We start from the raw sequence: 18,945 nt of genomic DNA on the forward strand, positions 1-18,945 counted from the left end.
AAAGATCTTATCACTATCTCGTGAAGGTCAAACTACGTCCAAATATCTCTCGACACAGGTGCAACAATTATTTTTTTTTTATGAAGCTCCGACTAAATTTGGAATGCACGCTCCAAGGCCATTCAGGGATGATATTGCCAACAAAATTTTCTTCTTATCCAGGGCTCGAACCCTAGTCCTCTAGTTAATGGGTGGAGCCGTTCCATCACTGCACTACAAACCATATTGATAAGTGCAACAAATCCAAGTAAAGAAGAAACTATAGCAACTAACAAGAAAAACAATGTGACGCCTACAAGAACAAGAATATAATGCAATTAATCGTAACACAGTAAACAACTAACGATGATTGATATAAAAAATAAGAACTACAATAATACAACTAGTAAAACGACAAACACCAATAAGCCGAAACCCTCGAAAATCAATACAACCCTTCACTGCCTACTAACCTTATACCCTAGTAAGCGTCGTCCACACCCTTCAATCCACGTGGTCAGATCAAAATATGTGAAATGTACGAAAATGCCCTTTAATCTTCTGGTCTAAAACATGTCACATGAAAAGTAAAAACTAAAGAGTTGCTAAAAAAGGAAAAAGTCGGTCTTCTTGAAACGGGCTTAAAAAGAAAAGTAGGTCAAACAAATTAAATCTCGGGTTCAAATAGGTCCTTTTAAAGCCCAAAATTTCTTAATGGGCCAAATTGAAAACCCAAAAACTTATGGGCCCCCAATCAAATTTCAATTCAAACAACCCTTTCACTATTGTATCAATGGTAAGGAATAAGAAGAGCCCTTGTTTGTTCTTATTGGGAGAATGAAATTTCAGAAGTAGTCAGAGACTTTCTCTTCGCCAATTTCTTGAAATATTCACTCGCTTTCTCTCTCTATATTTGTGTGTCAACTGAGGTCTTTCTCTCAGACCCTTTTCATATCAGGCGTGTGACTCTAATGGGTAAGCATATTCTCTCATGTTGTTTTTGTTAGATAAGACATAGTCTGTGTGTATGTTGTTCTCCTTTGTGTTTTTTTTTTTTTTTTGCTGATTTGGGGTTTTGGATCACATATGTGTTAGTTGTTTGAAGCATTTGGACTGTCAGTGTTGACCTTTTTAAAATATTTCTCAATTTGTGGTTTTTACGAATTGCAATTCGCGTAATTGATTTTTTAGGGTTTTGAATATTTGTTGATCTGTTTTCTGGTGTTTGAATTATGGGGTTTCTCTCAAGTTTTTGGTACTTTTAGCTAAATAGGTGGTGATAATTGCTTCTCTTTGTTAATTTTGGTTAAATTTGAACTACTTGGGTTTCGCTTCATGTGAGATAACCTGTATTATTCTTACTCTGTCACATTTTAACAAACTTGTAGTGGAGTAGTTTCCTAGACTGAGACTTAACATTGTTCAGAATCATAGGATGGTTATGCTCAGTAATCAGGATTTACAATATAAAGATAGAAATAGACCTACCTCCAAACTTAAGGGACCATTTGTGTTTTAAAAAAAATCCCTTTTTTTATATATTGTTTTACTTATCGTTTTGGTAGATTTGGTTGAAAGAGCTATTCTTTGGTGCAGATTTTGATATATTCATATAAGCCCCCCCGTCCCCCGCCCAGTTTTTTTTTTTATAAATGAAATGGTAACAATTGTGTAAAAAAAAGTGCAAAGGTAGTGCTGGGATTCTGTTCAAGCGAGCAAAAAAGCCAAAGTACATCCCCCTTCTAATAGGTATTTCTTGTTATGCTTAAAGTGAAATAACATGACGATTGATATAAGCTTCTCATTTTATGTGGGTTTGATTTGCCCCTTCTGCAAAACCTAGCTGATCCAAAAGTACATACAGTATAACTGAAGGTAACTGGTAAAGTTTCTTCTTCAGAGCTGTTGCTACACTAACATATTAATAATCAAAATGCATTTTTCTGTATCTGCCTTGAGGATTGCATCGTTTCATTTTTTCTACCTTTTAGTACTCTTGCTTTGTTTTGTGAATGTAATGTCATTGTGTTAATACACTGCTTTTATTTCTGTTTGAATGCACATTTTTTGTGATATTGATATAATTTTCCTTCTCTTGTATGTGGTTATAGGATTGGGATGAAGAAGGCAAGTTAGAAACGTTTGTTTAACCTGGTTGGTTGATTTATTAAGTGGAATCCGTGATGGACTGCAACAAGGATGAGGCCATGAGGGCCAAAGAGGTTGCGGAGAAGAAAATGTTGAATAATGACTTTGAAGGGGCTAAAAAGGTTGCAGTGAAAGCAGAACAACTTTACCCTCAACTAGAGAACATATCCCAGTTACTTGCTGTCTGTAATGTTCACTGTTCAGCTCAAAACAACAGAGTAGGATCAGAAAGGGACTGGTACGGGATTCTTCAAATTGATAGGTTGTCTGATGAAGCAACCGTCAAGAAACAATATCGGAGACTTGCACTCATGCTTCATCCTGACAAGAATAAGTTACCTGGAGCAGAGGCAGCTTTCAAGCTAATTGTGGAAGCAAATATGGTTCTCTCTGACCAAGTCAAAAGGTCTTTATACGATAGTAAGTACAGAGTTATGTCCGGAGCTGGAGTTGCAAAGCCACCGCCTCATATGGTTAATCAAAATTCATTCGTCAGGAAAACCAACATGCAAAATGGTTTCAATGTTCAGTTCAGTAATCTAAATCACCATAAATATACACAACCAACTTCATCTGCAATGCAGGAAACTTTCTGGACGCAATGTCCCTCTTGCAAAATTAGGTACCAGTATTACAGTACTTATGTGAACAGTACTCTACGCTGCCAGAAATGCTCGAAGTCTTTCACTGCATATAATTTAGGTTTTCAAGGTGCCCCGTGTGGACCCAAATGGAGTAAACCTGGAGGTCAGGATGTGCCTCTTAAATCTAATCTCAACCAGTCATCAGAGCAGAAAGAGCTTCCTAACCAAGGAGCTTCAAAAATGACTTCAGGCATTGCTGGGTTTCCACCCACCCAAACGGGATACCGACCAGGTTGTAGCAGCAGAACAGCAGGGTCTGAACCAGAAAAATGCAGAGGAAAGACTGCTCCAGTGTTTGAGGATGTAAGGACCAAACAAAAAGATGAAAAACATGAAAAGCTAAAGAGAGGTATGAGAGAAGGATGTTCAAGGCCAAAGGTGGACCGCAAAAGCAGGAAAAGAGGTCGGAAACAGACTGTTGAGTCGAGTGAGAGTGATGATACTTCAACCAGTGTGGAGATAGAGGATGTGGACATTGATAATGGAAACGGTCCACCTGCTGCACAAGGAAATGGAGGTGATGGCTATGGTGCTAGGAGATCTTCAAGGCGTAGGCAGCATATTTCATACAGTGAAGGTGTAAGTGATGATGAGAATGAGTTGGCAAGCCGTCTGAAGAAGGCACGGTCTAACCAGCCAGCTGAAGACAGCAAAACTCAGCCGAAAGAAGCTGTTGGTGGTGATGATCAACATCGAGCTGATTTCACTATTCCGCGCAGTAATTCTGTGGAAAGATTGAACCAAAATGGAGCAGGCCTTCCTGAAGGAGATGTGCAAAACAACAATTCCAAGTTTGAGACAGTTAAGGACCAGTATTCTAGACCGCCCTCAGGTGGCGCAAAAAAAGTTGAACTTATTGTGGATTCTGATTCAGAATCAGATACAGTTCCTGATAGTAATATTCCAGAGGTGTATGATTATCCTGATCCTGAATTTAGTGATTTTGACAAGCTTAAAGAACAAAATTGCTTTGCACCTGATCAGGTCTGGGCTTGCTATGATACAGCTGATGGCATGCCAAGATTCTATGCCCTCATTAGGAAGGTACACAGTCCTGAATTTAAGGTGATGTTCTGTTGGCTTGAGGCTTCCCCTGAAGATCAAAAAGGCAAAACTTGGGTCAGCGCAGAGTTGCCTGTTGGCTGTGGGAAATTTAGACTTGGGACTACTGAATCCACTTCTGATCGACTTACATTTTCTCATCAAGTGCAGTGCGAAATGGTCAAGAGGGGTATGTACATTGTATATCCTAGGAAAGGGGAAACATGGGCCCTTTTCAAAGATTGGGATATTGGTTGGGGCTTTGATCCAGATAATCATAGGAAGTACAAGTATGAAATTGTGGAGATCCTGTCTGAATATGTTGTGGATGAGGGTGTCCAAGTTGGTTACTTGGATAAAGTGACCAGATTTGTTAGCCTTTTCCAGCGAACAAGGCTGACTGGAGAAGGTACATTCTATGTAAAGCCAAGTGAACTTTTCAAGTTCTCTCATCGAATTCCTTCTTTCAAAATGACTGGAACTGAACGAGATGGTGTACCTGCGGGATCCTTTGAACTTGATCCTGCTTCTTTACCCCTCAACCCAGATGATATTTGGTACCCTGAAAAGGTTATGGAAGGCAGTAAGGGTGCAAATTCTCAACCTGTAGAAAATGTTTCACCTGCAGTTGCATCTGGAACAAGAGATAAGTCTAGAATGTCTGAGAATGTGACGATATCTCTGAAGTCTGTGGAGTTGAATAGCATTCATACTACTAATGGAGAATCTGCTAAGGTTCGAAGATCTCCTAGAGGAGTGAACCTATCCGAGGAAAAACAAAGTAAGATGAGCTCTCATTCTGCCAATGACGGTTCTTCCACTTATTTTGATGATAATTGTGTTAAAAGAGACCGTCACTCAAGTCCCAGCATACCCAGTCATGACATTGATGAAGAGTTGCATTCATGCACAAAGAGATTTGATCTCAGCAACTCCTCTGGAAGCTCCAAGAATCCAATAACTTTTCCCGATGAAAAAGGTTCTGAAGAAGCTTTTTGTGATTTTAGGATGGATATATCCACGGGGAAGTTTCAAGTAGATCAAGTATGGGCTCTTTATGGTCGAAATAATATGCCAAGGACTTATGCTCAGATTAAGAAGATTGTTCCTGCCCCATTCAAATTACACGTAGTCCTTCTTGAGGCGTGTGCAGGAACTAAAAATGCTCAGGTTGTTTGTGGAACATTCAAAGTCCAGAGTGAAAAGTGTCAAGTCTATGGTCCTAGTTCATTCTCCCATGTGGTGAAAGCAGTATCTATTAATAGGAACAGATTTGAGATCTATCCAAGAGATGGCGATATTTGGGCACTGTACAAGAACTGGAAAAAATTAAGTTTGCATCCAGACACGTCTGCGTATGAGATAGTGGAGGTCATTGAGAATTCAAAAGACCGGATAAAAGTTTCATCCATGGTGCGTGTGAATGGTTTCAAGTCAGTCTTTAGGTCTCCAAGAATACAAAGATCAAATCCTGCTATTTTAGAAATACCGAAAGATGAGTTTGGGAGATTTTCTCATCAGATCCCTGCATTTCAGCTTACTGGGGAAAAAGGAGGGGTTTTGAGAGGCTGCTGGGAGCTTGATCCTGCTTCAGCACCGTGTTTGCAGTGAAGTGATGCACCAGTTGTAGTGCAATGGGACTCAAGACATGTGAATTGGTTCTCCTGGCTTCAGAGAATCTTGGAAATGAAATCTTCCTCTCTCAGTTGCTCCATTAACTCACTGATGGCGTTTTGTTCTCATCAGTTTCTTTCTCGATGATTAGATGACCTGTAGATATGACAGATTCTCTCCAGTCTTCTGCGTTACTTCAGTCAAGGGTCTGTTCTGCTAGAACTCGGGACATGCTACAATTTAAGTATCGTTGGCATTTGGCTTGGACTCACTTTTAAATGCTGTATGTTTGCAACTACAGCTATTTATATGGATTAGCCCTTTGCTTCAAAGTCTGGTGAATGAACTGTATCGCCAGATAACATGTTAGGTGGATATTATTAGGCAGGCAACATTCTTGGTTTCTTGGTTTTTGTTTTCTCAGTTGATAGTTTCTGGTCTTGCATGTTTTCATTAAAGCTATTCCTTTGATATTCTTTTCGATCACTTAGTTTTGAATTGCGGATGACTTGGGTGTTTTTAGAAATATTATTATTAGGGTTTAGCTATCGATTTATAAAGAAGAATATGTTTAGTAGCCTGTTCTAACTTGTTTCAAACTGTAAGCTAAGCAGGAAAAATTGCTCTGGATAAATAAATTAAAAGAATCATTTTGCCAGAATTGCTAGATAGCAGGAACACTTGATGACATTTGAATTTCGATATTTGGTTTGATTTTAGAGAGAACTTGTTATTGTTTGAAAAAGATTCCCCCCCGAAAAAAAAAAAAGAGCTTCTTTTTGATAAAGTATAATTAAATCTTAAGATTTTATAAATGCTTTTATATCCACTGATAAATAACTAATTACCTGTCTTTAGTTTTTACTAAATATTTCCAAACACAACAAAAATGAAAAAAAAAAAAACAAAAATGAAAAAAAAATAAAAATCTCCAAAACCAATTTTCGTACAAAAAGTCCTTCCTACTTTTTTCCCTTTTTAAAATGTTAACATTTTAGGGCATGCCTTCAAATCTTATTTTTTCCAATTCAATGAGTTAAATGAAAGTTACTTCCAGGAATTTTATTTCAATTGATGATTTTATTCTCTAAATATATTAATTTTCTATTATTGGTTTCTCATATTTTTTTAAAATTATTATGATGGATTGAATTCTAAACAAACTTAATTGTGTATTTGAAGCTTTTAAAAGAAAAGAAACAAAAAGTCATCATTGAAGTTGTTTTAAATTTTTAAAATGACATTTCAACTTTTTGAGCGTCCTATTATCTACTCTAAAGTTTTGAATATCTTTATAAAAGAGCTAATTTGACTCATTCCTCACCTCATTAGACATACGTGATGATCATGAGTTATCATAGTCTTGATATGACCTGATTCGTTTCAATAAGAGGAAAATCCTTTTGTTTGTTTGTCTCAACTTTCCATGTCTCTTCGTGTTTTTAGTGAAATGATAGTGTAATAATCATAGTTTTCTTACATTAGTTGATAAAGATCATATTGTTACTGTTTGATTGTAGTGTAAAATGTGTTAGAAATTGACTTATTATAGTTGCTATTGTTAGGACTAATAATTGCTAATGTTTTATTGTTCTCTTCTTGAAAAACTTTAAACAAAATCTTGAAAAATTACGAATTAACCTTTTTGATTGAAAAGTAAAAGAGTACAAATTCCTACTTTGTTACACTTGGGAAAGATGATATAATTTATCGGATAAAGTACCAATGTTGACCTTGTTTTGACGAAGATGATGAAATCGTCAAGAAAAAGTACCAATGACTTTTTTGAGCTTTGTTTTGGAAAAATGATGTAAAAGAAGTAAATAATTAATTGGAGAAACCAAGTGAAATGTGCCATTTTTTAATTGGTTATTCGCAACAAAAAAATATTGCTTCACGGGAGAGAATGAGTTAAGTGGTCATTTTACAAAGATATTCAAAACTTATAAAAGTTTAGATGTAATTTTAAAAATTCGAGAAAACTTTAATTATATGAATTTATGTTATGTTCTTAAATGAAAATAACATTTTTGTTAAGATGCTTGGTTAATTGTCATGCTATAGTGGCCTTCCTTATAGAGTATTATTTTGCACATTATATTCAACCTTGATAAGTATCTCCCTGTAAATTTATTTTATTTTCTTGATCAGATTTCTTCTATATTTCATGATTGTAAAAAATGGAAGAGTAGTTTGAAGATTGTTACTGTTAGAGCTTCTGTGGGGAACTGAAGACAAAACAATGTTTTGTTTGTGTCACTGGGGCTGGAAGAAAGGTGGAGAACAGCAATTTCAAGATTGAGACAATTAACAAACAGGCTTCTCGACAGCCATCAGGTGGCGCAAAACAAGTTGAAGATATAGTTAATTATGATTGAGATACAACTTGTGATAGTAATCCTCAAGAGGATGATTGTCTGGAACCTGAATTCAGTGACTTTGACAAGCATAGAAAACAGATTATACGTTGAAAATCTGAAGAAAACGATTTAATTCTTCTCCTATATCATATCATCATATATATTGTTATAAATGGGAAGCCCTTTAGCTTAAAGTTAAATACCAATTTGTCCTTGAACATTATTATATATAAAAAAAAAGCATAATATTTTGATTATCTGAAAAATAAATTCACATTTCAATTACAATAATTAGGATAATTGAAAAGACACTGTACATTTAAATCACCATGAATAGGGTAAGTGAAAAGCCAATTGAAAGTAATAAATCTTTTTGAAGTAATAAAAATAGTTAAGCATCTAAGTGAATAATGACTTTTTTCAAGTTCTTTTTGAAGTAATAGCATTGTTAAGCATCCAAGTAAGAAACTATATTTCATCTTTAAGTATTTGAAACATTTCATCTTCATACACATTTCAAAAGGCATGGAAGATAGGAACACCATTTAAGTTAAGAAACTGAAGACTCCTTCATCCCCTGCCCTTCAATTTACTTTTGTTTGTGTTTGATAAGTTGTCTCTTAAGGACATGAAAACTTGTAGTTGATCTATAATAGGTTAATCCTCATATTTCTTTATATGTTTTAAATGCCATTAATTTGTTTGTAATATAAAAATAAAGGCTTAAGTCATCTACGACCGCCTAAAATTGTCCGCATAATTCACTTAGACACCTCAACTATGACTTGTACCTATTGAACATCTAAATTATTCAAAACACGGTCTATTAAACATAAAATGTTGATATGGCAAAATAAGTGCATCTCACTGCATGGAAGCGCGTGAACAAGTCTAAATTTTTATTTTTTATTTTTTATTAATAATAATCTTCTACCTTTTTTTTTTCTTATAATGACACTTGGCATTGCATTAATCAAAATAACTAAAAAAAGTATTTTGCATTATAATATCCAAAAAGAAAACAAATCCCCCCCACCCCCTTCCATGTAAGCTATATCAGCAGTTGTCTTCTTCTTTACCCATTTTCATTGTTGTAAACTCTGTGTTGATTTTTTATTTTTTATTTTTTCTGCTCTTCATTAAAAAAAAACTGAATCTTCTAAGTGTTAAATCGAACTTGCAAGAATGAAAAAAATAATCGGACATTAGAGTTTTAAAGGCAACTCCTGTTCATTTCTATTTCCAACTTCGATCAACAAACATCAACACATTAAGTTGTAACATAATATCAGAAAGTTTGATATAATTCTTTAAAATCCTCACGATTTCTCTTGGTAATTAATTTTAAAATAATTTATCAAAGTTAATTTATTTTTCACAAAAATTACAATATTCACTCCATCAATTTATAATAATGGGTAACAACTAATGAAGAAGAAAAAGAAAACACATATAACTAAATGGTTGGGGAGTGATTTGTTTCTTTCCTTCTTTTTCATTGTCGCAGGAGGTGTCGATATGAAGAAGAAAGATGGGTAGTTCCTGTGGGGGAGGAATGATTTTTTCTTTTCTTTTTTAATCATCTTTAAAAAAATCAAAGATTGGAATTAACAAAAACGAAAATTCAATAAATTGGGTCCATGTGACACGTGTTGGAGTATTATTGGTTATTTTTCAAGACAATGTGCGTGAACTACACACAATATTTTAAAAGCTTTATTATCATTTTGTGTTCAATAAGTACATATCCATTAATATTAGAGTGTCTAATAGGTACTTGTCATAGTTGAAGTGTCTAAGTGAATTACGCGGACAACTTTAGGGGGCCGTAGATGACTTAAGCCAAAAGTAAATTTTCTTTACTAGAGATTTTGGGATTTTACTTGACATTGAAGATTAATTTGTTCTTTTTTTAAACAGGAAGGTTTCAAACTTCTAACACTTTCTTTATTGTTTTCTTCTAACACGGTTTTCCCCTCTTTTATTTATAGAACATGCCTCTTTTTAGATTAATTTATGATTCAATTTGCAGTGTTCTTGGAATTCAAGATAAATAGATTGATCCGAGGATTTATATAATGCAGTTTCAATTAGGATACTCATTGGTATTTTTTCCTTTTTCTCTATTAATCTTTATTTGTTCATTTACCTCTTTTTACTTTATTTTTTCTTAGCTAGTTTTTCATTTTTGAAAAGGTGAAATTTCAACAATAAATATGACACATGTAACAATAAAATAAATTTTATCTTTAAAAATCACACATGGTATTTTTCGTAGCTATAATTTTTTTTATGCAATATTCTTGTTCTCTTATTTTCACATATAGGCTTTTAGATTTTATAATTCATCATTTCTCTTATAAGTCTCTTTCCTTCTCCTATTTAATTTTCGGGGGATTCTTTATTTCCATGTTAATTATTCATGAAGATGAAGAATTTAGTTAGAGAACACATTTTAATCTTTCTATGTCTTAGATATTTTATTCCAAACCTTTATTATTTTCTCGTGAGTTTGAATTTGTAGTTTTTTTCCTTAAAAATTATAAATACTCATCACAAACATGTTTATAATGTTATTATTGGTTCGTCTTTTTTTTTTAAAATTAATTTATTTTTTGTTTATTAAAAATTAAATTTGAAATAAAAAAGAGACTATTATTTTTACTATTATTTTATATGAATACTATAAAATATACTTATACGTAGATCCGTGGACTTATCACAAGTAACTGCATTTTCAAGGCAATCTTATCGTATTAACATTAAACTTCGATGTTTACGTGCTTTATAGAAGAATAAGTCAGTTATTTGCTACATATTTTAGGATCTTTTTTGTAATACGTTAAATAAGTAGATTTATATTTCTAATAAATTTATCTCGTGCCTTGGTTATTTCATTAAAAACATTATATACATTTATTATTATTTTTCAATCAAGAATTCATCGACATATTCATACCCTTAGAGACTATATTCTCTTAATTAGTTTCACATATTTCTTGTTTGATATCAAATTTACCATTCTATTTTATGATTATTTTTAATGAATAAAAAAAATAGGAAACATAATATTATTAATTTTAACATTTTTCGATCTTATTACTCATTTTTAAATAAATAAATAAATTATAATAATAGTAAGAGACAAACGTGCAACACACACGTTATTAGAAATTAGTAAGTAGAAAAACTTCAGTTACACAAACAGGGGTTTTAGCTAAATGACCTCTTTTAGTTAAAATTTAAAACAATCTGTAGCTTTAGAGAAAGAAGAAAAAACTTCTACATTACAACAAAAAATTGAAATTTATCGCTTGGCTGGTTTTTCATTCCTATATATCCTGTTTTTAGAATTTGGCTGTTTTTCAAGAACATTTATTTATTTATACTAGTCTTTGAACACGTGCGTTGTACGTGTATTCATTTAAATTGGCATGAATTAACGCACGTGTATTCATCTAAATTGACATAAATTATTTCAAATTATCGGTGTGTTAAAAATAATTTTATAATTACATTACATGAATATCATTCATTTTCAAACAAAAATAGTTTAAATATTTGGAATCTACTCGATATCTTGGAAAATGAAATAAAAGATGATAATGACAATAACACACAAACTCTCATTAAGTAGACAGCTGATTCGACCAAAATTACAAAAATAACCTTCGGTGTCATTATGACCCTCTCTTGTATCATTGAAAAATCTTCACGTTATTATCATTTCAAGTCAAACCGCCAAATACCACATATACTTTGAAATAATTTAATTTTTAGTTCACCGATTAATAATTAATTATAATTTTAATTCTTATAATGTTTGATTAAATATATTTAATTTTTAACTCACTGAATTCTGCACTTTTGAATTTTGATCTCTTTATATAGAAAGTATATAATAAAAACTATATTTATAATTATACTAGTCTTACTAATTAACCATAACAAGAAAAATCACTATATTTTCATTCCAATATATATAGAGAAAAATCACTTAGCTCATGATTCATGATTTCATATTCATTTATTTTCTCAATTCTTTTGTTTTTTCCTTTAATTCTTATTTCTATAGAACTTTATTTTATACTAAAGAAAAGTTTATACACATAACGACGTAGCCTTTTTCAATTTAGATTTTTAGTCATCTTTTATTTTTTATTATTTTCTGTTTGAGGTAATTACATTCTTACTAATTAACCATAACAAGAAAAATCTAAGAGGCATATTTCCAAAAAAAAAATAAAATGAAGAAGAACTGAAAAATATTGTTAAAAAATTCTTAAAGATAGGATCTTAATATTTTTCTTTTATTTCAAATAGTTTCTCGAGGTTCTGAGGCTAATAATTAGGTTCTGAGGCTAATAATTGTGTATTTTTAAAAAATATTTTTTTTATATTTTTATTCAGCAAGATTACTAATTGCATTTGCATCAGATAATGACATGACATTACCATTTACTTTATTTGTATTTTTTTAAATTGTATATTATAAAACTGTGTTAAAAAGTGTTAGAATTTATTTGAAGATTAAAACTAAAATATTATTTTAAAATATAATTAAGCTAATATCTTTTTCATACCACGCGAAGAGTGGCCACGTTTAGTAGCTAATAATAATAATAATAATTAAAAAAAATTGTACATGATTAATCAACTTTTCTTCTTCTCATAACTTTTTCCATAACTCCTCTTATAAATAATATAATTTATATTGATAAAGTATTATTCTTTATGATAAATAAAGAAATTTTATAATTTAAAAGGGTGCAAATCTGCAAATTAAAGACACACATTATTCGCTTTAAATATTCATATTAATAACTCATATTTAATTACATTTTCAATTTTTATATTTTTGTTATCCATATCTCCCATCTTTTTGTATTTATAACTTCTAAATATTATTCTAAACTTTAAGCTATCTTTTGGTATTCATTCATTTTTTATTTTATAAATTCAACTTTTCATTTCAGACCCTTTAACAAGGTTATCATTTTTATTCTATAGTTTAAGTAGATGAAGAAGACTCTTGAATTTTGATAGGATATCGGAGAAAGAGTCGATAAGAGCTCGGAATATTATGTACTAATTTTGTATTATTTTTCCATATCTATATTATTATCGTTCAAAGTCTTATGAAGCATGTATATATTGTATTTTTTTCCTTTTCTATTTTTTTGTGTTTTTTTTTCTCTATTAAACTTGTTAATTTAGTTTTCTATGAATTGCTTTATTGTCGTTAGCCTAAATACTTATTTCAGCTCAAATTAACCATTTGTGACTTTATTGAAAGTTTGCTAACTAATAACCAAAGTTCAAAAGTTATAGCAGGCTGCTTAAAAAGAATTAATTTGAAACATCAAAATATGCTCTTCATTTGTTTGTTTTTTTTGTTATATTATTCATTACCTGTTGTTTACATGTATGTTATCATAACATTTTGATCATTTTAACATATCTATAAAAATTCAAATGGAACACACGTACAAAACACGTGTCAAAAAATTAGTAATTACAAAAAGAGGTTCTTACAAAGTTGATTTTGTGACTTTAAGGTTAGAAAATAATAAAATACTATGTAACTTGAAGCAAGGAGCTATAACTTGTTCAATTTGTCCTGTTTCAAATTTCGTTTCAGTGCGAGTTTTTATTTCCTCTATTCACCTTGTATTATTTTGGCAATGAACGTTAAGAGAGTAACTTTCGTAAGCTAATCCAAATGGACTCTTAGTTATTGACAAAATAGTATGATGAACCCTTATAAGTTTGTATTCTGAACCCTCTTAATTCTTTGTCTACTCAACACTTCAGTTCAAACAAAATAAGACTTTCAAACCCTTTCAATCATGTGTATAAATCACTCTCTCTTTTAAAATGACACGTCATATACACATCAGATATATTAATGTCATGTCATAATGCCACATCAGATATTATCAACCAAAATGTTAAATAATAAATTTTCTATTTAAAAAATAAAAAAAATATATTTCTCAACTTCCATTCACCTCCACAACCACCATTAGAGATGTCATCACCATCTTCATTCCTCTAATTTCTTTCGTTCATTGAAAAACGACAATAAAGTTTTCTTGATCGATAGCATTTGACTAATTAACATGAATTAACAACATTTTCTTTAACATTGGATCTTGTGGAAGATTTTCAAGGCTTAAAGAAGAAAACCACGCAAATCAAACCCACAAATCAACGCAAAAAAAATAAAATCCATTTGCTCTCCTCTCCATTTTTCCATCGTCTATGCTCTAACTTCTATGGAAGATCGATCACAACTAGAGCAAAATCGTCATTGACTATCTTCTTGTTCAACATCTAATTTTCATTGACACCACTAAAACTCACTTTAACGGAGGTTTAGTGGACAAAATGAGCGAAGATGTAGATGTTATGCGGAATTCGAGATAATACGAGAAAATATAAACGCGAAAAACAAGACAACAGATTTACGTGGTTCACCAATAAATTGGCTACGTCCACGGGAAGAGGGAGAGCAGTTTTATTAAGGAGAGGCAAGAACAGAATTACAGAATAGGGTTTGCCATAGCGTCTATATATAGTGTTAAGCTACGCCCTAACAGGCTTGGGCCCGTTCAGCGAGACCCCCGTCCTTTCTGTTTGTAACGGGTCCGATTCAAGGCATTCAACAGTAGACGAAAACGACGTCATAAGGGACATCGAAATCCGTAACATTACAGAAGAAAAGGGAGAAGTGAACCTCTTCTTTCTTTTTTTTTTTTTGCAATAACCCAAAAAGTGTATAACTCGATAGTAAAATCATAAATGAATTTTAGAAATCCTTCAACCATAGAAGAAAAATATTGATATCAATAGCACAAGAACAAAGCAAGAACAAGAAAGAAAAAAACAGTCGAATTGGTGATACTATTCTTATTTTGTCTAACCTATGCATATATAAGTCAAGAAAATTATATGGGGTAATCAAAATCGAATAAAATAGTTGGCATCAACAAATTACCAATCTTAAATCAATACAAATTTAGTATCCACTTTCGCCATGAATTCGGCTATCAATCCAGATCCGCTCCTCTATAGTTGAACTTCTTAATCGTTCTCTTCCTTGGCTATCAACGTCATGGGAAATGTTAAAAGTAATAGTCATATCTATCACTTCATTAATGTTGTTTGAATTTGGAGTCTTAATTGTCATTTTAAAAAAAAAGTTTAATCCTACCTATTAACTAAAAATTGGGCCCCCTAAAATTGTGAGGCTAAGACCAAGAACTTTTTTTCAACTATATCCGTCGCCCATGTGTATAGACTAATTTCTAATCTCTATGATACATTTTTTATGAAAACGCCTTACAAAAGAAGATGACATTAAGCGGTAACAAGATCAAATAGATAAATTGATCTAGATTTTTCAACTAGTTGTCTCATTTTCATTGTCCCATGGAAGCATCTTTGTCAATGACTCGATAAATAGATTCAGACTTTTCATGTACATATCCTCGGTGTTTTTCTAAATTTGCTGATTTGCTCTCCATTCTTTAAAGCATTATAGATAACTAGTCCTGAACACGTGCTTTGCACGTGAGACCCACAAAAATATAATATGTTGTAGAAGGTACATTAAAATCACATTGTGATGAATTTCAGAAATGATTTAACGAAAAAAATATATAAATGAAATAAATGAACAATCAACCTTTATAAATGACTTCTTTGTCGTAAAATGTAAATGTCAAATAATTAGATATTTCGGCAACCTGTCAAATTTGGACAATGAAATTTAATGTGATAAATAATTTACCTTTTTATGTTATTAGGTCGAAACCTACAATATATTAGTTTGTTACTTCTCTCTAAGAAAGGGACAATACGAACATTACATACCTTCTCAATTTGTACCAAAGTTTGAATTAACCTATATACTTGTAACAAGTGTATAAGTTGTCTTCATATTACATTCACATGACACAGTGTGTTTGTTCTTCTTTGTAGCATGAACAAAAATTTCAATAGTTTGATCATGGTTATTTTTCATACTTCTTATCATTCTTTAATTTTTTTTGTCCTTTTTTTTCTTACTTTATTATTGTTTTCTCTAGCATTACTATTTTTTATCCCTTGACTTAATTCTTGTCTTCCCCTTTCGTTTATATATGTTCCATCCATTTTGTTTTTGTTGTTTTATTTTTTACATCCACATTGTCATTCATAAAAAATAAATAAATTAAAGGATTATCTACAAACACAAAATAATTAAAAATGAATTTTCTTTCACTTTTGATTGTAATTTATAAATGTGTAAAATTTATTTTAAAGAATTTAAAATTCTTTTATATGAATTCATGAAATGATATAAAATAATGAGATAATTTAACCTACATATTTCAAATCATGATTCATAAGTAAACATGCATACACATTTCAAGATGGTGAATACATTCGAAAATGCTTATAAATATGAAATATTTATTTAAGAAAATAGAAGCAACATATTATTTGTTTGATTTAACTTACCGATAAAAAAGAGAATGGAAAAATAATTCTTGAGTGGCTTGACTCCATCTTTGCATTCACTAATTCACAAGTTATGCTTATCAAATAATCCATGAACATCCCATATATATAATTGTTAACAATTACATTGAAGTGGACAATAATAATGTGAAATAAGTGTCATCAAGATAATTCTTCAGTTCTAAAATGCTTGGACTTCCGCTAAATAACTTTCTTATCTTCCACTATCTTTAATACATAATATAATGCACATTTAAATACCATAAAACGGCTCCCATTTATATCTAGTTTTGTATTTAGTTATTAGAATATATTTTTTATTTTGTACATAAAAAAAAATATTTAAATGAAGGACAAAATGGTAATTCAACTTTGAGGTTAGGAGCTTCCCACTTATAATAATATATGATGATTATAGAAAAGTAAATAGGTTTTCATGGCTTTGCGTCTTTCGTCTTTTGAAGTTAGTTATAACAAAAGAAAAATATATAATTACTATTACCATGGTAAACCATTGAATAAGGCTAAGATGAGTAGAATATGAAACGTAAGTATGATAATTCTTAACGGGTTAATGATATACCCGATAAGGAAATTGAATAGTTAATGATAAAATGTTAATCCATTTCCCAATCATTTATTCTATAATTCAATACTAATTGTCAATTTTGTGGTTGATTTATCGGTTACGTTTCGATTTTGAACACCCTACGCAAACCCACAAAGAATCTCTTATAAAAAAATCAACCCACCCTGCCCCGCAAATCGCACAAGCCTAAACCCGCCCCGCCCCATAGTCATCCCTATATGAAATGTCAAAATCTAACATAAAAACCCTATTCCTTAATTTCTCTATGATAAACTAGTAAACTGGCGACGACCACGGCGACGGCAGCGACGAGAGTCGTGAATTGTGAGTATTTGCTATCCTTTTATTACAATAAATAGAAATCTTGCACAAATTGAGCAGTTTGTTAACACCTTTTTTTAATAAGAAAAAATATTTTTCTTCTTCAATGATCTCTACCCTTTTTTCGTTTCTCCTCTTCTCTGTACTCAATTCCTTATAAAATCTGAATTTGCGATAAATAGTATAATCGACCTAAATTGAACACCCAAATTAGGGTTAAGTTTTACGAATATTTTTACTGATTAAATCAAAAATCAACTTGTTAATGAACGAAAATCATAAATTGAAAACGAGAAGAAATAGTTTATTGATTTAGCATATTTAAACTATAAATCTAAATCAAACCAATCATACACACCCTTTTCTCTAATCACAAGTATATGCAGTAGATTGATCCAACTTTTACTAGTATAAATGATGCGTTTTTGAAGTATAATAAGTTCACAAAAGAAGTGAAAAGGTCAAAAAGTATTGTTTGAATTGCTTGTTTCTTTGCTGATTTTCATGGTTAACAAATACAAATAGCTTACTTTCCCATTTATATTGTCATGACATAAACTTATTCTTTTGATTGTCTATTATGAAATTTTCTGATTGGTGATAGTTTGAAACTTTTGCTTTTGGGCATAATAATATCTTGACCCTTTTGCATTTGATGAAAGTTTCCTTCTTTGCTAATATAGATTTGTTAGCAATATCTAATATTATCATTATTAAGATGATTGGTTTATCCTCATTCTGTTGAGTCCTTTTTATGGATTGTATTTTGGTACATTCAGCTTTGATAAGTGATTTTGTTTTATTTTATTTTATTTGTTGATCAGGTTTTTTGTTTTCAAGATTGTTACCCTTATCTGTGGTCATATACACTAGTTCATGATGGGAATTGAAGATAAAACATTGTTTTGTTTCTGTCACTGGGGCAAAAGGAATAAGGTTCTACCAGATGGATCCATTTCGTATGAGGGAGGTATTACTGATCAGGTTATTGCAAAGACGGGCGTAAAGTATGATGATTTTTTGATTGCGGTTTTTGACCGCTTAGGTATTGATGCTTCAGATAAGATGTTGTTTTTTACGGTGACGTTTGATAGGTCAGAATTGATACGGCTGAGGGACCAAGCAGTTATCGATACTATGCTGCATTTTAATGATAGCTATGTTCACATTTATGCATCAAGTCTGGAGAAGGAGCCTGATTCTAGGCCTCCATCAGGTGGCACGAAAAACATTGGACATACTATTGCTTCTGATAAACAACCAGATACTACTCCGATAGCTGATGATCCGAATGGTAATAATGGTGGAGTTTTATCTGAAACTGTTGAAGGAAAGCTACCACCTCATCAAGAACCATTTTTCGGGCAAAACAATATTCAAAACGATCTCAATGCTCTGTTCCGCAAGCGGTATTACCTTAGACAGAAACAACTAACTTCATCTGGAAGCCTGGAAACGTTCTGGAGAAAGTGTGACACTTGCGACACTAGCTACTTATGTTACAGGAAAGATGTCAACCATGCTCTGCGCTGCACGACATGTACTACATTTGATTTAGATCCCAAGGGTGCAGCTTGTAGACCGAAACAGAGTCAGCCTGGAGGCCAGGATAAGCACCTTGAATCTAAGCTCAACGAGCCTTTAAAGCAGACAGAGCTTCCTAACCAAGAAACCTTGAGAATGACTGGGGGCAGCGCTTGGTTTCAACCTACCCAAACAGGATCCCAACAGGTTGCTGCAA

The 18,945-nt window shown here is 31.8% G+C and overlaps 1 protein-coding gene and 1 long non-coding RNA gene across 2 annotated transcripts in view; both read left to right on the forward strand.

Annotated features, from left to right (window-relative positions):
* The first annotated feature begins 788 nt into the window (after positions 1-788).
* LOC107007754 lies at positions 789-5,934 on the forward strand. The gene is made up of 2 exons (XM_015206517.2): positions 789-954; positions 2,091-5,934. Exon 2 carries the CDS (start codon positions 2,163-2,165, stop codon positions 5,421-5,423), a length of 3,261 nt encoding a protein of 1,086 aa, XP_015062003.1. The 5' UTR covers positions 789-954; positions 2,091-2,162; the 3' UTR covers positions 5,424-5,934.
* An 8,172-nt stretch (positions 5,935-14,106) lies between these two features.
* LOC114077259 overlaps positions 14,107-18,945 on the forward strand; it is a 15,346-nt gene continuing 10,507 nt past the window's right edge. The window contains exon 1 of the long non-coding RNA XR_003578335.1: positions 14,107-14,162. This is a non-coding gene — a long non-coding RNA (uncharacterized LOC114077259). The remainder of the gene's footprint in view (positions 14,163-18,945) is intronic.

The sequence above is a fragment of the Solanum pennellii genome, chromosome 1, assembly GCF_001406875.1.
Source record: "Solanum pennellii chromosome 1, SPENNV200".
Classification (NCBI taxonomy): Eukaryota; Viridiplantae; Streptophyta; class Magnoliopsida; order Solanales; family Solanaceae; genus Solanum; species Solanum pennellii.

Coding starts and splice junctions, on each gene's coding strand:
- LOC107007754 (XM_015206517.2), top strand. CDS start 2,163: ATGGACTGCAACAAGGATGAGGCCATGAGGGCCAAAGAGGTTGCGGAG.